Source organism: Triticum aestivum, chromosome 4B (assembly GCF_018294505.1).
Source record: "Triticum aestivum cultivar Chinese Spring chromosome 4B, IWGSC CS RefSeq v2.1, whole genome shotgun sequence".
Classification (NCBI taxonomy): Eukaryota; Viridiplantae; Streptophyta; class Magnoliopsida; order Poales; family Poaceae; genus Triticum; species Triticum aestivum.
In genome coordinates this window covers 148,456,016-148,469,793 of record NC_057804.1, presented here as the reverse complement: position 1 = coordinate 148,469,793, position 13,778 = coordinate 148,456,016, and the positions used below count along the sequence as shown (strand labels likewise).

The 13,778-nt window shown below is 44.4% G+C and overlaps 2 protein-coding genes across 2 annotated transcripts; one reads left to right on the top strand and one right to left on the bottom strand.

The window, feature by feature from the left end:
* The first annotated feature begins 5,009 nt into the window (after positions 1-5,009).
* On the top strand, positions 5,010-7,415 carry LOC123091549 (root phototropism protein 2). Its single transcript, XM_044513084.1, has 3 exons — positions 5,010-5,326; positions 5,417-5,486; positions 5,605-7,415. The coding sequence occupies exons 1-3, from the start codon at positions 5,280-5,282 to the stop codon at positions 7,201-7,203; spliced, it is 1,716 nt and encodes a 571-aa protein (XP_044369019.1). The 5' UTR covers positions 5,010-5,279; the 3' UTR covers positions 7,204-7,415.
* Positions 7,416-9,650: 2,235 nt separating this feature from the next.
* LOC123094655 (BTB/POZ and MATH domain-containing protein 2) lies at positions 9,651-11,269 on the bottom strand. The gene is made up of 2 exons (XM_044516613.1): positions 11,148-11,269; positions 9,651-11,033 (listed from the first exon to the last, which is right to left on the bottom strand). The coding sequence occupies exon 2, from the start codon at positions 11,026-11,028 to the stop codon at positions 9,946-9,948; it is 1,083 nt and encodes a 360-aa protein (XP_044372548.1). The 5' UTR covers positions 11,029-11,033; positions 11,148-11,269; the 3' UTR covers positions 9,651-9,945.
* Positions 11,270-13,778: the final 2,509 nt, after the last annotated feature.

Below are 13,778 nucleotides of genomic sequence, written 5' to 3'. Positions count from 1 at the left end.
GTCCAGAAAAAAACTGAGAGAAGGAATCAACACATTTTATGATACATAGCCACCGCCACCTCCTATTCTCCATCGAGAGAGCTGATCTAGAGTCTGTTTGGGGCTTCGGAGAGGGGCATCCGACGTTGTCGTCATCATCAACCATCCTCCATTACCAATTTCATGATGCTCACTACCGAGAGTGAGTAATACGTTCGTAGGCTTGCTGAACAGTGATGGGTTGGATGAGATTTATCATGTAATCGAGCCAATTTTGTTAGGGCTTGATCCCTAGTATCCACTATATTCTGAGATTGATGTTGCTAACTTTGCTATGCTTAATGCTTGTCAATAGGGCCCGAGTGCCATGATCTCAGATATGAACCCTTTGTGTTCTCATGAATATATTTGTGTTCTTGATCAGATCTTGCAAGTTGTATGCACCTATTACGTGTTATGATCCGCATACCCCAAGGTGACAATAATTGTGATTCTTTCCGATGATTACCGTAGTTTGAGGAGTTCATGTATTCACTATGTGCTAATGCTTTGTTCTAGTTCTCTATTAAAAGGAGGCCTTAATCTCCCTTAGATTTTCTTATGGACCCTGCTGCTACGGGAGAGTAAGACAAAAGATGTCATGCAAGTTTTTATTACAAGCACGTATGACTATATACGAAATACATGCCTACATTACATTGATGAATTGGAGTTAGTTCTGTGTCGCTCTACTTTATGACTGTTACATGATGAATTTCATCCAACATAATTATCCATCACCGATCCAATGCCCACGTCCTTCTCATAATGATCTTAGCTAAGTTACTTTCGTTGTTGTTGTTGTCACAATCACTATAAAACCCCTACTACTATTATTACCGTTACTATTGCTACTGCTATCAAACTATCATATTGTTGTCCTACTGATCACCTTGCATCAGATATTTAGTTCTCCAGGTTTGGTTGAATTGACAACTCAACTGCTAATACTTGCAAATATTCTTTGGATCCACTTGTGTTGAATCAATAAATTTGGGTCGAATATTCTACCCTTGAAAACTGTTGCGATCCCTATACTTGTGGGTTATCAGGGATCCATTATCACCGTACTTGTTCCTGTTCATCGCGGAGGCTCTCTCATTGTCACTTCAAGAAGGATGTGAAAGAGGAGCCCTACAGAATTTCCTTTTAAGCAAAAAATGGCCTAGGTATATCTCATTTACTATTTGTTGATGATAGCCTCTATTTTTTAAGGGATCCTTGAATCAAGCGTTGACCATTAAAAATATTTTGATGGTCCATGAGGAGGGGACTAGGTAGTTATTGGGTCGAGATAAGTGTTCGTTTCTGTTTGGGAAGAATTACACGTTTGAAGATCAAGTGTCATTCATGGTAGTCCTTCATATTGTTGCAGATGGTTTCGAGGATAAATATCTTAGACTATCATTTCCTTAAGGAACAATGAAGGCTGGCAAATTCTTGTATACCAAAGATAAAGCGCTAAAAGACTCTCAGACTGGATTGAAAAATATGCATCGAGTGGGGCAAAGGAAATTTAGATTACATCGGTAGTCCAGGATCTTCTAGTGTATTCCATTGGTATTTTTAAATTTCCAGCATCTATTTGTGAAGAGCTAGCACAACTTATTAGGAATTTCTGGCTGGGTGATGAAGAAAATAGGAGGAAAACACACTGGCTTGCTTGGGATAAAATGACAAGACAGAAGGCGAGGACCGTATGGGTTTTCGTGATTTTAGAATGTTTAATCAAGGTATCCTTGCTAAGCAGGCATGGCGGTTGTTGGCGTTCCTAGAGTCGTTAGTTGCAAAGGTGTTGAAGGCCAAGTATTACCCCCATGGACATCTTCTAGACACTGTGTTTCCGCAGTCGACTTCATTTATATGGCAAGGTATTCTACATGGGTTGGATCTGCTTAAACAAGGTGTTATCTGGAGAGTGGTTGATGGAGCTAATATTAATATTTGAAGAGATAATTGGATGCCCAATAATTTTGGCCTTAAAATTTTAGAAAGAAAGAGCAAAACATGGATTAAATGGGTGTTTGACTGATTCATGAGCAGTTCGAGAAGATGGGGTGTGAATCTGATAAAACAGTTGTTCTATCCACACGACACCGAGGAGATCTTAAAGATACTTATTCAATCCTTGAGAGATGGTGATTTTCTTACATGGCACTTTGAAAAGAATGGTTTGTTCTCTATTAGGAGCGTCTATAAATTGACGTTGAATCTCAAGGATTGCAAGGAAGATTTTAGGCAAACCAAATGGTGTTGTGAATGGGGAGAGAAGGCTTTGGGGTAGTATTTGGAAGGCGAATGTCCCACAAGAGATCAGGATTTTTGCCTGGCGAGCAGCTTTAAATAGTTTGGTGGATCAGGTTAATAAAGTTTCTCACCACCAAACCGATTGTGCTATTTGCTCTATTTGCAGCGTTGAATAAGAAAACATTTATCATTCACTAGCGATGTGTCCGAAGGCTCATGCTCTTTGTTTGGCTATGAGGGATGTGTGCAATATTCCAAAAGAAAATTAATTTCTCAGGTCCCAGACAGGCTCCTTGTTCTTTTGGATCAGTTGAACTATTCATTTTCTGGAGAGCTTGGCATTTAAGAATGATCTATTTTCTGATAAAGGGAAGAAATATTTCTCTTCTGTGCTCTGTTTCAGGAAAGCTACCGAGAACCTTACACATCGTGTCATTCCAGTAAACAATTGGATATGAGCAAGAAAGGTAAGGGGGTGGTGGATGTCCAGGAGGCCGTTGATATTTCAGCGAGGAATTTAGGGACTTGGCAACCTCCTTCATCTGAGGTCATTAAGATTAATGTTGACGCCTACTTTGTGGAGAGCATGAGTGCTGCTAGCGTGGGGATTACTGCCAGAGATCATACAACCAAGTTATCATTTCTTCTTGGGATTTTATTGGGCCGTGCACGTGTGTTGATGAAGCAGAGTTTTGTGTGTGCCTTGCCGGTCTCTATATCGATATCAGTCTCAATAAACGCATAATTGTATAATCTAATAGCTCATTTTGGTTTCCTATCTTGCAAATGATAATCTTAATAGGTCCCATTTTGTTGATCTTAAGAGGGAAGCGCTTAGCATTATGCAAATAATTTTAAGATCTTTAGATCAATAATTCAGTCAAACACGACGGCTCATAAGATTGCTAAGTTTAGTTATGATAATAGGTCTGACAGTTTTATAGTATTTCACTCTGCGTGACGTATGCTGTACTGAACTATTATAAGCACTTTTTAAGTTTTTTTTAGGGAAAACACTTTTTAAGTTGATTAATACTATATGGGGGTGTTCTTCGAAAAACCTATCCAGAGAAAGGAAGCTTAAAAGGAAAACCAGCGAGGTGAGAAAGCTCCAGCTGAATCCAATCCTTTCCACTTTCGCGCCTTATCCCGTGGGATCTCGGATACGCCGGGCCCGCCACGGAACCATCCTCCCTGACGTGGCCGCCTCGAACTGGTCTAGCGTACGGCGTCCCGGATCTCCACGGCCCCCCAACACTATCCTCCGACGTGGCCAGCCACGGGCCACGGCTTCCGCAGCGGGGAAGCAGCGCCGCTTGTACGGGGGCGTCCGTCGGTGTCTCGGCCAGCGTCGTAGCGCTAGTGGAGGAGGGACGCCGACGGCGAGCTGTTGCTTGGATCGGAGGACTCCTGGGTCTGGGTAGGCGAAGGAAACGTCTTTGGTAGTGACTTGTTGTGTTCGGATGTGCATTCTTGGAATGCTGCGACAACAGTTGAGAGATGAAAAGGGAAGTCCATGGCGAGGAGGGTAAAGCTGATCACGACGGCTGTTTTAGCTGGTTCGCTGAGTTGGCCCTCCTCTTATCCACTTACCAAAATCTGGATTTTGGCTTTCGGATGAGCTCTTCATCGTCTTTGGCCGTTCTTTCATTTCTAACTATTCTTTTGCTGCGATTCCTATTGCCATTCAGATGGTTATATTTTTTGTGGTGGAATCAGCCCATTAGAGTGCAAAATTCTAGATCATCGGTGCTCACATTTTTCTTGAATTTATTGCACGTTTCTCGGCGATGTTCATTCAGTGTGAGAAAAACAATTGTACCGACTACAAGGCGTCTGTGGTGACTTCATCGATCTCAATATAACGTGTTGACTCAGTCTCAAGAGTAGGGTGCACGCATCCGTTCATAAAAGTGGGTGTATGTGCGTATATATGAGTGCTTGCGTATAAAGAAATAGTATTCCTTTGATACGCTCTTGTTTCTGCAGACCGAGTGCATCCTGTCACACGGGTTTACTTTTTGTAGCTCATTTAAATGAAAAATATATCACAAACAATGTTATTAACAGTGTGATTGTAAGGCACTAGCTAGAAACCAGTCAACTGAAAATGCAATATAGGCCAATCGACTGGTTTCAGCCATCCGATGGAAAACAGACGTCCAGATGAGCGTCTTCGACCTCGAGCCATCGTCTTCTTTCTTCGAACCACCGAGCCACCACCACCCTCGGCTGGCGGTGCTCCCGAGCCAGCCTCGCCACCACCACCCTCGACTGGCGGTGCTCCCGAGCCAGCCTCGCCACCCCGACCTCCCGCCAATCGCCGCCCACCGCCGTGCTGCCGCCCGCCGCCAACCATCCCTCTAAGCCCGGCCATGAAACGTTTCTCTGGCAAACCTGCACCCCTCTAACACACAGAGTCTGCCACCTTAAAGATAGATAACGTGGGAGCTTCTCTGGCGAGCTTCTTCCTTCTTTCCGACAGATTCTTCGTTCGATCAAAAATCGACTGACCTAAATTCCAAATTCATGCAACTTACATATAGATATTGTGTGATTGTAAATGTAAAGCCAGTATTTAACCACGTGATGTAGATTACACCCACAAATGTGCTGATCAAATAACCAGTGTAAAGTACTACGGAACATGCATAGGTTGCCATCAAACATGACGGAGGCCAGCAACTTGTCCGGATTGTCGCCGGGACACCTCCTTCCACGGAACAGAGCCACAGCGAACACTAGCCACTAGTCACATGCATACTCCAATCCAATCAAATTCCCGAGCCCCGAACACATGCACGTACCTATCATGGACACGCTGACCAAACACCAGCCATGCAAAAATCAAGCCCTCCGCCATCACAAGAAAATACTTGAACGGAGAATTTTAATGGAATCTCTATATATCCCGTGGTGATCTGGATGCTGCCTCCCGGGGCAGAGCTCGATTGCACGAACGCACGCCTTCGTCTAGCTCTAGACACGTACGGCTCTCCGGTGCCTTGCTGTCCATGCAAGCTTCTTCCAGATCCAGCTCCATGGAGAGGACCAGCCAGTGGTACGTTTCCATGTCTTTGCCAGTGCGAATTGCTTGCCCGTCCATGTCTCTCGTATGCTCATGTCTTGCCTCTTTGAATTGATTGAGCAGGGTGTCGTCGCAGGACGTACCAACGGACCTCGTCGTCCGGGTCGCCGGCGCCGCCTTCCCTCTTCATAAGGTTAGTCGTCTTCCACCTCCCGGTCGATCTCTCCAACTCCTCCTCACGTGTGTACAAGAAAAAAGTGTCGCCGGTGATCATGGTCTGACGTGGGCACAACTAAATGCTTCCGGTGCAGGCGGTGATGGTGCCCAAGTGTGGCTACATCCGCAAGGCCGTCGCCATGGCCACGCGCCCCGACCCCGCGTCGACCGTCGAGATCGAGCTCGACGGCCTGCCGGGCGGCGCCGACGCCTTCGAGAAGGCCGCGCGTTACTGCTACGGCGCCAACTTCGAGATATCCGCTCGCAACGCCGCCGCCCTCCTCTGCGCCGCCGCGTTCCTCGACATGCAGCCGGCCGACGGCGGCCTCGCGCGCCGCGTGGAGGAGTTCCTCGCGCAGGCGGGTCTCCGGACGCTGCCCAACGCGATCGCGGTGCTGCGGTCCTGTGAGGGCCTGCTCCTCACGGCCACCGAGGAGCTCGGCGTCGCCCGGCGAGCGGCCGACGCCGTGGCCCTGCGGGTCTGCAACGAGGTGCTTTTCCCGACGCGGTCGCCGCCGGAGTGGTGGGCGTCGGAGCTCGCAGCTCTCTCGCCAGCGTCGTTCCACAGGGTCTTTACGGCGCTGCGCTGCCGACGCGCCGGTCCTGAGGTGCTCGTCGCCGCGGCCACCGCCTACGCCGAGCTCCTGCTGGCCGACGGCAAAGCTTCCGACCACCGCGCGCTCCTCGAGTCCGTTGTCGCCGTGCTCCCTTCAGCGGACGACGCGCCCCTTCCCGCAGCGTTCCTCTGCCGCCTCCTGCACGACGCCGTCACCACCGAGGCCTCGGCCAAGACGTGCCGCGACCTGGAGCTCCGCCTCGCGGCCGTGCTCGACCAGGCTACCGCGGGTGACCTGCTCGCCTTGGCGCTCGATGGCGCTGGTGAGTGCGTCATTAACACCGAATCGCTCCGGCGTGTCATCGCCGCATTTGTGGAGCGCGAGTCCGGTGCCGGGCGGAACAGGAGGGCGTCGCTGTCCGGAGCGGCGGCGCTGGGCGCAGGGGCGCTGCAGAAGGTGGCCAAGATGGTGGACGAAGTGGCGGCGGAGATCGCGACGGACGAGTCCCTACCGATCTCCAAGTTCGTGGGCGTCGCCGGCGCTGTGCCCAAGGACGCCCGCGCCACCCACGACTGCCTCTACCGCGCCGTGGACATCTACCTCAAGGCGCATCCGGAGCTGGACGAGATCGAGCGGGAGAAGGTGTGCAGCGTCATGGACACCCTGAAGCTCTCCTACACGGCGCGCCTCCACGCCTCCCAGAACAAGCGCCTGCCGCTCCAGGCCGTGCTCAGCGCACTCTACTACGACCAGCTCAAGCTCCGCAGCGCCGGCGTCGGCCACGACGATGAGGATAACGATGCGCGGTCGGAGGCCGGGTCGGCGCGCATGCAGGCAAAGGCGGACGCGGCGCTGGCGCGGGAGAACGAGGCACTGCGGTCGGAGCTGGCCCGGATGCGGGCGCACATGTCGTCCGGCGTGCAGCAGAGCAAGGGGAGCGGCTCGAGGACGGCGGCGACGGCGACGGTGGCAGGGAAGAAAGCGAGCTTCTTCGGGTCGATGTCGCGCACACTGAGCCGGCTGAACCCGTTCAGGGCCGGCGGCGGGTGGTCCAAGGACACGTCGAGCATCCGAGACAGTAGGGGCGGCGCCATGAATGTGGTGAAGCCCAGGAGGAGGAGGTCCTCCATAAGCTAAGACTCCATAGAAATCATCCATGATGCGATAGGTGCATGTAATTCGGTCTCATTTCATTCGTATGATCACTGGTGTGTACTGTGCGTGTAGAGGAAGATCATGATCGTGGTTGCTAGTTCTCATGATTCTTCCCTCTTTCAGTTAATTTGTGTCATCTATTGTACTGTGTATGTTGGGCATTGTATATTAGAAAGAGGAAGTCTTCAATTCAACTATACTTCCTCCGTGGATTTCACATTGAACTTTCAAAAAAGGTAAAATGGTTCAGATCTTGTAACTGAAAAGGGTAGATTCAGTTCGGTTGTGTTTCCTCCGGAAAGAAATATAAGAGCGTGTGGAGAGTGTACGTGATAATTTTTTTAATGATTTGGCTTGAATAAAAGCTGCTTCTTCACCCCCTAGCTAAGAGTCATTGATGGCCATTCATTGTGGTTTAAAGAGATCGATATATAGTACTCCCTCGTGTCCTTTTTAGTCTGCATATAAGTTTTGGAATGTTTGACTTGGCACAAATCTTATACACGAAGTAAAAAGAACTGGAGAGAGTATGAAGTGAAGATAAATGTTGATCAACATGAAACTCAAGAATTATACACTAGATGGTCAACATACAAGCATATATGTTGTATCGCATAGAAATTAATTGTGAATCATGCAATATGAACTAGTCCATATACAATGTGTTTGGTATAAGTATATGTGGACATATACTATGTGTTTCGTAAATTATATGTATATGTATATGTGGACATATACTATGTGTTTGGTATATGTATATGTATATGTAGGTTAGGTGATGGGCCGGCCGAGTAACGGGTTTTCTCGGTTGTGCATTCGTTCTTCTGTTGATCGCTGATGTGTTTGTTCGTTCTTTCATTTCTTTTGTTTTTTTCCTCTTCGGTTTTATATTTTTTTCACCTGCTTCTTATGTTTTTTCTCTACATGTACTTTGGTTTTCTTTGTTTTTCTCCATATATTTTCATTGGTTTTTCCTTTTTCTTCATTATATTTGGTTTCTTTTTTCACTTCTCGGATTTTATGCTTTTCTTTTTCTCTTTTCTTTCTTTTTTTTCTTTTTTCCAACAAATGTATATGTTTTTCTTACACACTGTACATTTTTCATGTAAGTCAAGAATTTTTTTTAATGCAGGTTTAACATTTTCCAAATACATTATTAGCATTTTTTTTCTTTCAAATATATATTGTTTTGTTGAAACATATGTTTTGATGTCTATTGTTTTCACACACATTATATATTTTTGTATACATCTGAAACATTTTTTACACACATTTAACATTTTGCAGGTACATTGTTAACATTTTTTCAAATATATATTTTGATATCTATAGTTTTCCTACATATTTTACCTTTTTGTATATATCTGGAACAAATTACACACGTTTAACATTTTCAAATACAGTATATTAACATTTTTTTTCAATATATGTTTTGATGTCTATTGTTTTCATACACATTGTACATTTTGGTATACATTAAAGCATTTTTGTACAAGTTTTACATTTTTCATATCATGATTAAGATTTTTCTTTTTAAATATGTTTTGATGTCTAGTTTCTTTGTACGCATCGTACATTTTTTCTTATACATCCAATACAACTTTTATGCATGTTTAACATTTTTTGTTGAATTACACAAACATTCTTTTACATTGTATAAACATTTAAAAAAATCAATGTACGTATTTTTTAAAATATATGAATATATTTTTAATGTGACAAGGCATTTTTTAAAGCTATCAACATTTTTTAAGTTACACTAACAAAGAAAGTACGCTGTTAAATTCTCGATCTTTTAAGTAACGATATTATTTTTAATTTCAAAAATATAAATAAAATTATTAAAAAAGAAAAAACAACAACAACGAACCATCGTAGTGAACGAACTAATGAGACGAAGAACTAACTGGGCCGGCCCACTTCTAGGTCTTTTAAGGCGATCACGAGCTATAGATGCACCCGTTCATAGCTGCTATTCTGAATTACTCTTTGTAATAATAAGGCAGCAATCTATAACCCCTTAATTACGTACACTATTAGATATGCAACATGAAAATATGTCGACATACCTTGTTAAGGGAAATAAAACCTAGGTACTAGTGAATCTGAAAAAAAACTAGGTACTAGTGCATGAAGTTCATCTCAGTATGATACATAACTGAAATTAAGCTGTTTATCAAGCACATAACATAAATAACCTTGAACTTTTTAGGCACAACAAATAGGAATCCCAAAAATATTTCAACTACTTAACAGGCTTCAGTGCATGATACATCAAAAGATGCGTTCACCAAATTGTTGTATCTGTGAGATTGTATAAGTTTTCTGATATAGGAACCCGAAAAGGTAAAAGTTTAACAGACGATGCATATGTCCCGCGATAACCATGCGCCAGATGATGTTTGCTCATTTTCTGCCCCAGTTTTCAGTTTTGAAGCTAACATAATTAACACAACAATAGCAGCAAAGTAGTAGCTACTTACGCTGTTATCTGATATTCATTCATTACAATAGATGAGGCCAGAACAATTCAACACCCTGACGTTCAGCAATTTGGGCATCCAGTAGTTTGTCAAAAGGTGCACATATTGCAATAAACTAGACTTACCACCCACCGGTTCAGGTCAGCACAAGCTGCTCTAGGAAACTAACTAGCAATCTTTTCATACGATTTAAGAACTACATAATGTTGTCAATAGAATTGGCTTAGAATGAGCTGCTCACCTATGCTTTGTGCAACCTACTTGCCTTCTCGAACACGTCTATTAAGACAGAAGGGAAAGTTCTTTTGAGATTACTGTAACCTTGGGTTGCCATCAAGGCATCCATCTCATCCTTAGAGGCAATAAATTCAATGCACACTTCCTTAAGCCTGTCACAGTTATGGTGATCAGCTAAAGCCAATGTAGTTGCCAGAGTCTCCATGGCAAGGTTTTTACCGAGGATGTTTTGGCATATCAACTTCAGCCTGTCCATGGCATATCTATCTGCAGCCACAAGTAAATGCCGGATCATCTCAACGTAATCATCACCACCAAAATCACCCACGTCAGGCAATGAATCGGTATATACGAAATGCAGCAAGGCCTTGAAAGCAGCAGGCTGCATGTCTTCAACTGTAATGGACTCTGCCTTTGTTTCCTTCATCCCTCCATACAGCTCTGCCTCAAAGACATGTGATCGTGCCACAAGTATGATCTTGTGTGCGGCAAAAGTCTTTCCCCCAACACTGAATGTCACGTCGGACCCCTTCCCCTCTAACAACAGCTTGCCAAAATGATCCGATAAGTTGGACGATGACACCTTGATTTCAGAGCTCCCTGTTGTTTTTGTCACCTGTGATTGTTTGATGACTGTGAGTACACATTCAATTGTCAGGCTATCATCCTTAATGTAGCCTGATGCTTCCAGCTCCAGCTCACTCCTTTCAATGAACCCTCCACATTCTGGGAAAACACGATTACCGTAGTCGAACTCTGTCGGGGTTGCTTGAGACAGAAACCAAATACTCTTTGGCAACCCAGTATCCTTGTTAACCAGTCTCAGATCACAGGATGCCCGCGCCAACCCCCTGCCCGTGGGCTCACGCGAGACCGACACGCAAACGCAATCGGCGTATGACATGTTGGCTCCGTCAGGGTAGAAACGGATGGTCCAGTCGTAGCCGCCGACGGTGAAGATGGCCGACTGGACGAACTTGTCGATTCCCAGGCCCTTCTTGAGGCTGTACCCGATGATCTCCAAGACATGCGTTCCCTTCGCCGTCTCCGTGGTACACCTTGACGAGGAATTGGATTCGAGTGCCATCAGCCCTGCAACCAAGAGCATGGAGCCCGTAATGCGGATCTGAGAATACGAGAGGAACGCACACAGCTTTGTCGAGGACAAGAGGAGTTGGGGAAGAAACGAGAGGGTGAGTGGAGTACCTTGGAAAGTCGGCAGACGAGGAGGAGGTGAGGGGCGGCGGCCAAACAGGGAGGGGAGGTCTGAGCAGCTGATGGAGACGGGAGAGGTGAGATCTGAGCAACTGATGCGAAGGCAATGGGACCTGGCCAGATGGGCTACAAGGGCCGTGCGTGGCCCGCCAAAGCATGTTTTGACTCAAAAAATGAAGTAAAATTCAGAAAAAATACAGGAAAATAAAAACGAGGGGAAGTGTCACGTGGGAGAAATCTTGAGCTTTATAAGTGGTTGCCTCGTTAAAACCTTCCACCCCTCAGAAGAAAAAAGAGTATAAAACCATGCTCTAGATTATATAGAAGGGAAAGAAAATGAAAAAACATACAATGACCACAAGTATTCTTCCTCTTCTTTGATTGGAAGATCTGTGAATGTGGCTTCCGGTTCTTTGTTGTCTGCGGTGTATTGTGCTTTCCTGCTCGCTAGTTTCTCATATTTCATGGCCATTACCTTATCCGGGGTGAGACTGATTCTTCTCTCCTCAAGTACTCTTCCAGCTATGTTGAAAGCAGACTCTGACGATGTCGATGAGATGCGTATTGATAACAAATCTCGTGCTAATATGGAAATCACCAGATATGTAAGCTTGTGTTCATGCCACCATTGATGTATGTTGAAGTCCTCGTCATCTTCACTGAAGTTGACTTTGTCGCTGTTAAGGTACATCGCTAACTACCCACCACATGCAAGCACACACACTAAAGTCTTTGATGCTCCTGTCGAAGAGCTCAAGGCAAAGGAGGAAGAACCAAATATCTTGTTCCGCGCTCCTTTTTTTTCATGCAGATAGTGTTGGTGGAGGCCGTTGCACTCGAACGCCAAAAAACTTTTGTTCGTACTTATCGTAAACTTCAGAAACTTATCACGAACATCAGTGAAATAACAAGAATAATCTAAATGTAGGGACCCATCTAATAAAAATGATCAAGCTTAGCCCTAGATCCAAGATAAATGCAAATACATGAAACATAGGAATTTCTTTCTAATATTTAAATATTTAAGTTTCATGCAAGCAACAACTTATAATTCAACGCCTTTTGTATGCGTTCACATGAGTTGCAATGTCTACAATACTATGCACCATTAAAGGAGATGTGGAATGATGACCACTGAAGTAAATTATTGCATCATAAAACATCTCCAAAAAACTTAGTCAATATTGAAGCAACATGCAGATCACATGAGTGATTAGCTATGATACTTGCATTCACGAAATCCCGAGAATGTATCTTTGTCTCGGAGAAGTGACTTGAGCATCATATATGTAGAGTTTCATGTAACAAACAAGTCAAAATTATACTTATGAGGAATTTCTCCTACAACAATGCAATATCTCTTGGAGCTTGCAATTCGTTGTTTAGAGTTACTAAGATAAGAAACTGCAGTTTGCAATTTTTCAAAATGTGGTTTGCATTTGAAGGCACATTTAGTAATAAGATAATTATATGGCAAGCATAACGTTGATGCAGTAAAAAAGATGCAGCATATATGAAAAACAGAGGAGTGAGGTCCTCCATTGCAATTGTATTTGTTGAAGCATTATCCAAAGTTACTGCAAAAAACTTGTTGGTCGGACCAAAATCTGCACAACTCTACTTAAAGCTTGAGCAATGTTCACACCAGCATGTGCTTCGCCAATTAATTCGAATCTTATGATTCTTTTTTGTAGTTCCTACTTATCGCTAACATAATGAGCGACCACACTATTGTAGTCTTGCTTTGCCTGACCACTCCTGATATAAGGTCTTGAAGAGACCCAAAAAGTGCATGTGGTAAATTCTTCTTTTCTTTTTGTAAGTCCGGTTTTGCATAACCTTTTCATATCCATAATTGTAGCTTGTCTAGAAACTAGTTTGAAATTAGGAGTATGAGTAGTCTGAATGTATTCAGTAAAATCATCAGACTCACCAAAACCTAGAGGTAAATCACTATAAGCAATTAAAGGACAAAGATCTTCCCTCTAAACATTGGCATCATAGGTGAAATTATATATCGAACCATTAGGGTTTTATCTCGCCACGGCCTCTCCATCCTTCTTCATGTGGGCTTTCTTGTGCCAGATCAGCTGGTCGGGTTCCTCCTTGACCCCATATGCAATACATTTCCCCGCATCTTCTGCACTTGACCTTAATCACACAAACACCACCCACCTCAACTATTACTTCATCGAAGTAATCCCACACTTTTGAGGTTTTGCGACAAGACTTTTTTGCATCGATGGTAGTGGAGGAAGTGTTGGCACTAGTGGAATTGGTGAAGGATTGTGAAGGTGGTGTATTGTCGTCGAAAGTAGGATAGGTAGTGGTATTGTCATCACAAGGAGGATATGTGGTGGTACTGTGGATAGTGGGATCAACATACCCGGGTATGTGAAAATTGAAATCGCTTGCATTGAAGCTTTTTTTGAGAATCATCATCAAACTTTATTAATCACCGTACACCTGGGATTTCATCGGATATTACATGCAGAATACAGTTAGGCGGATCGCTAGGCCAAAAACTACAAAATTCCTTACTAACTCCTTCTCTAGCTAACAAGTGAGCTCCTTGCTTCCCTGATCTTCTAACCTAGGAAGCTTTAAAACCTTCAAGAGTCC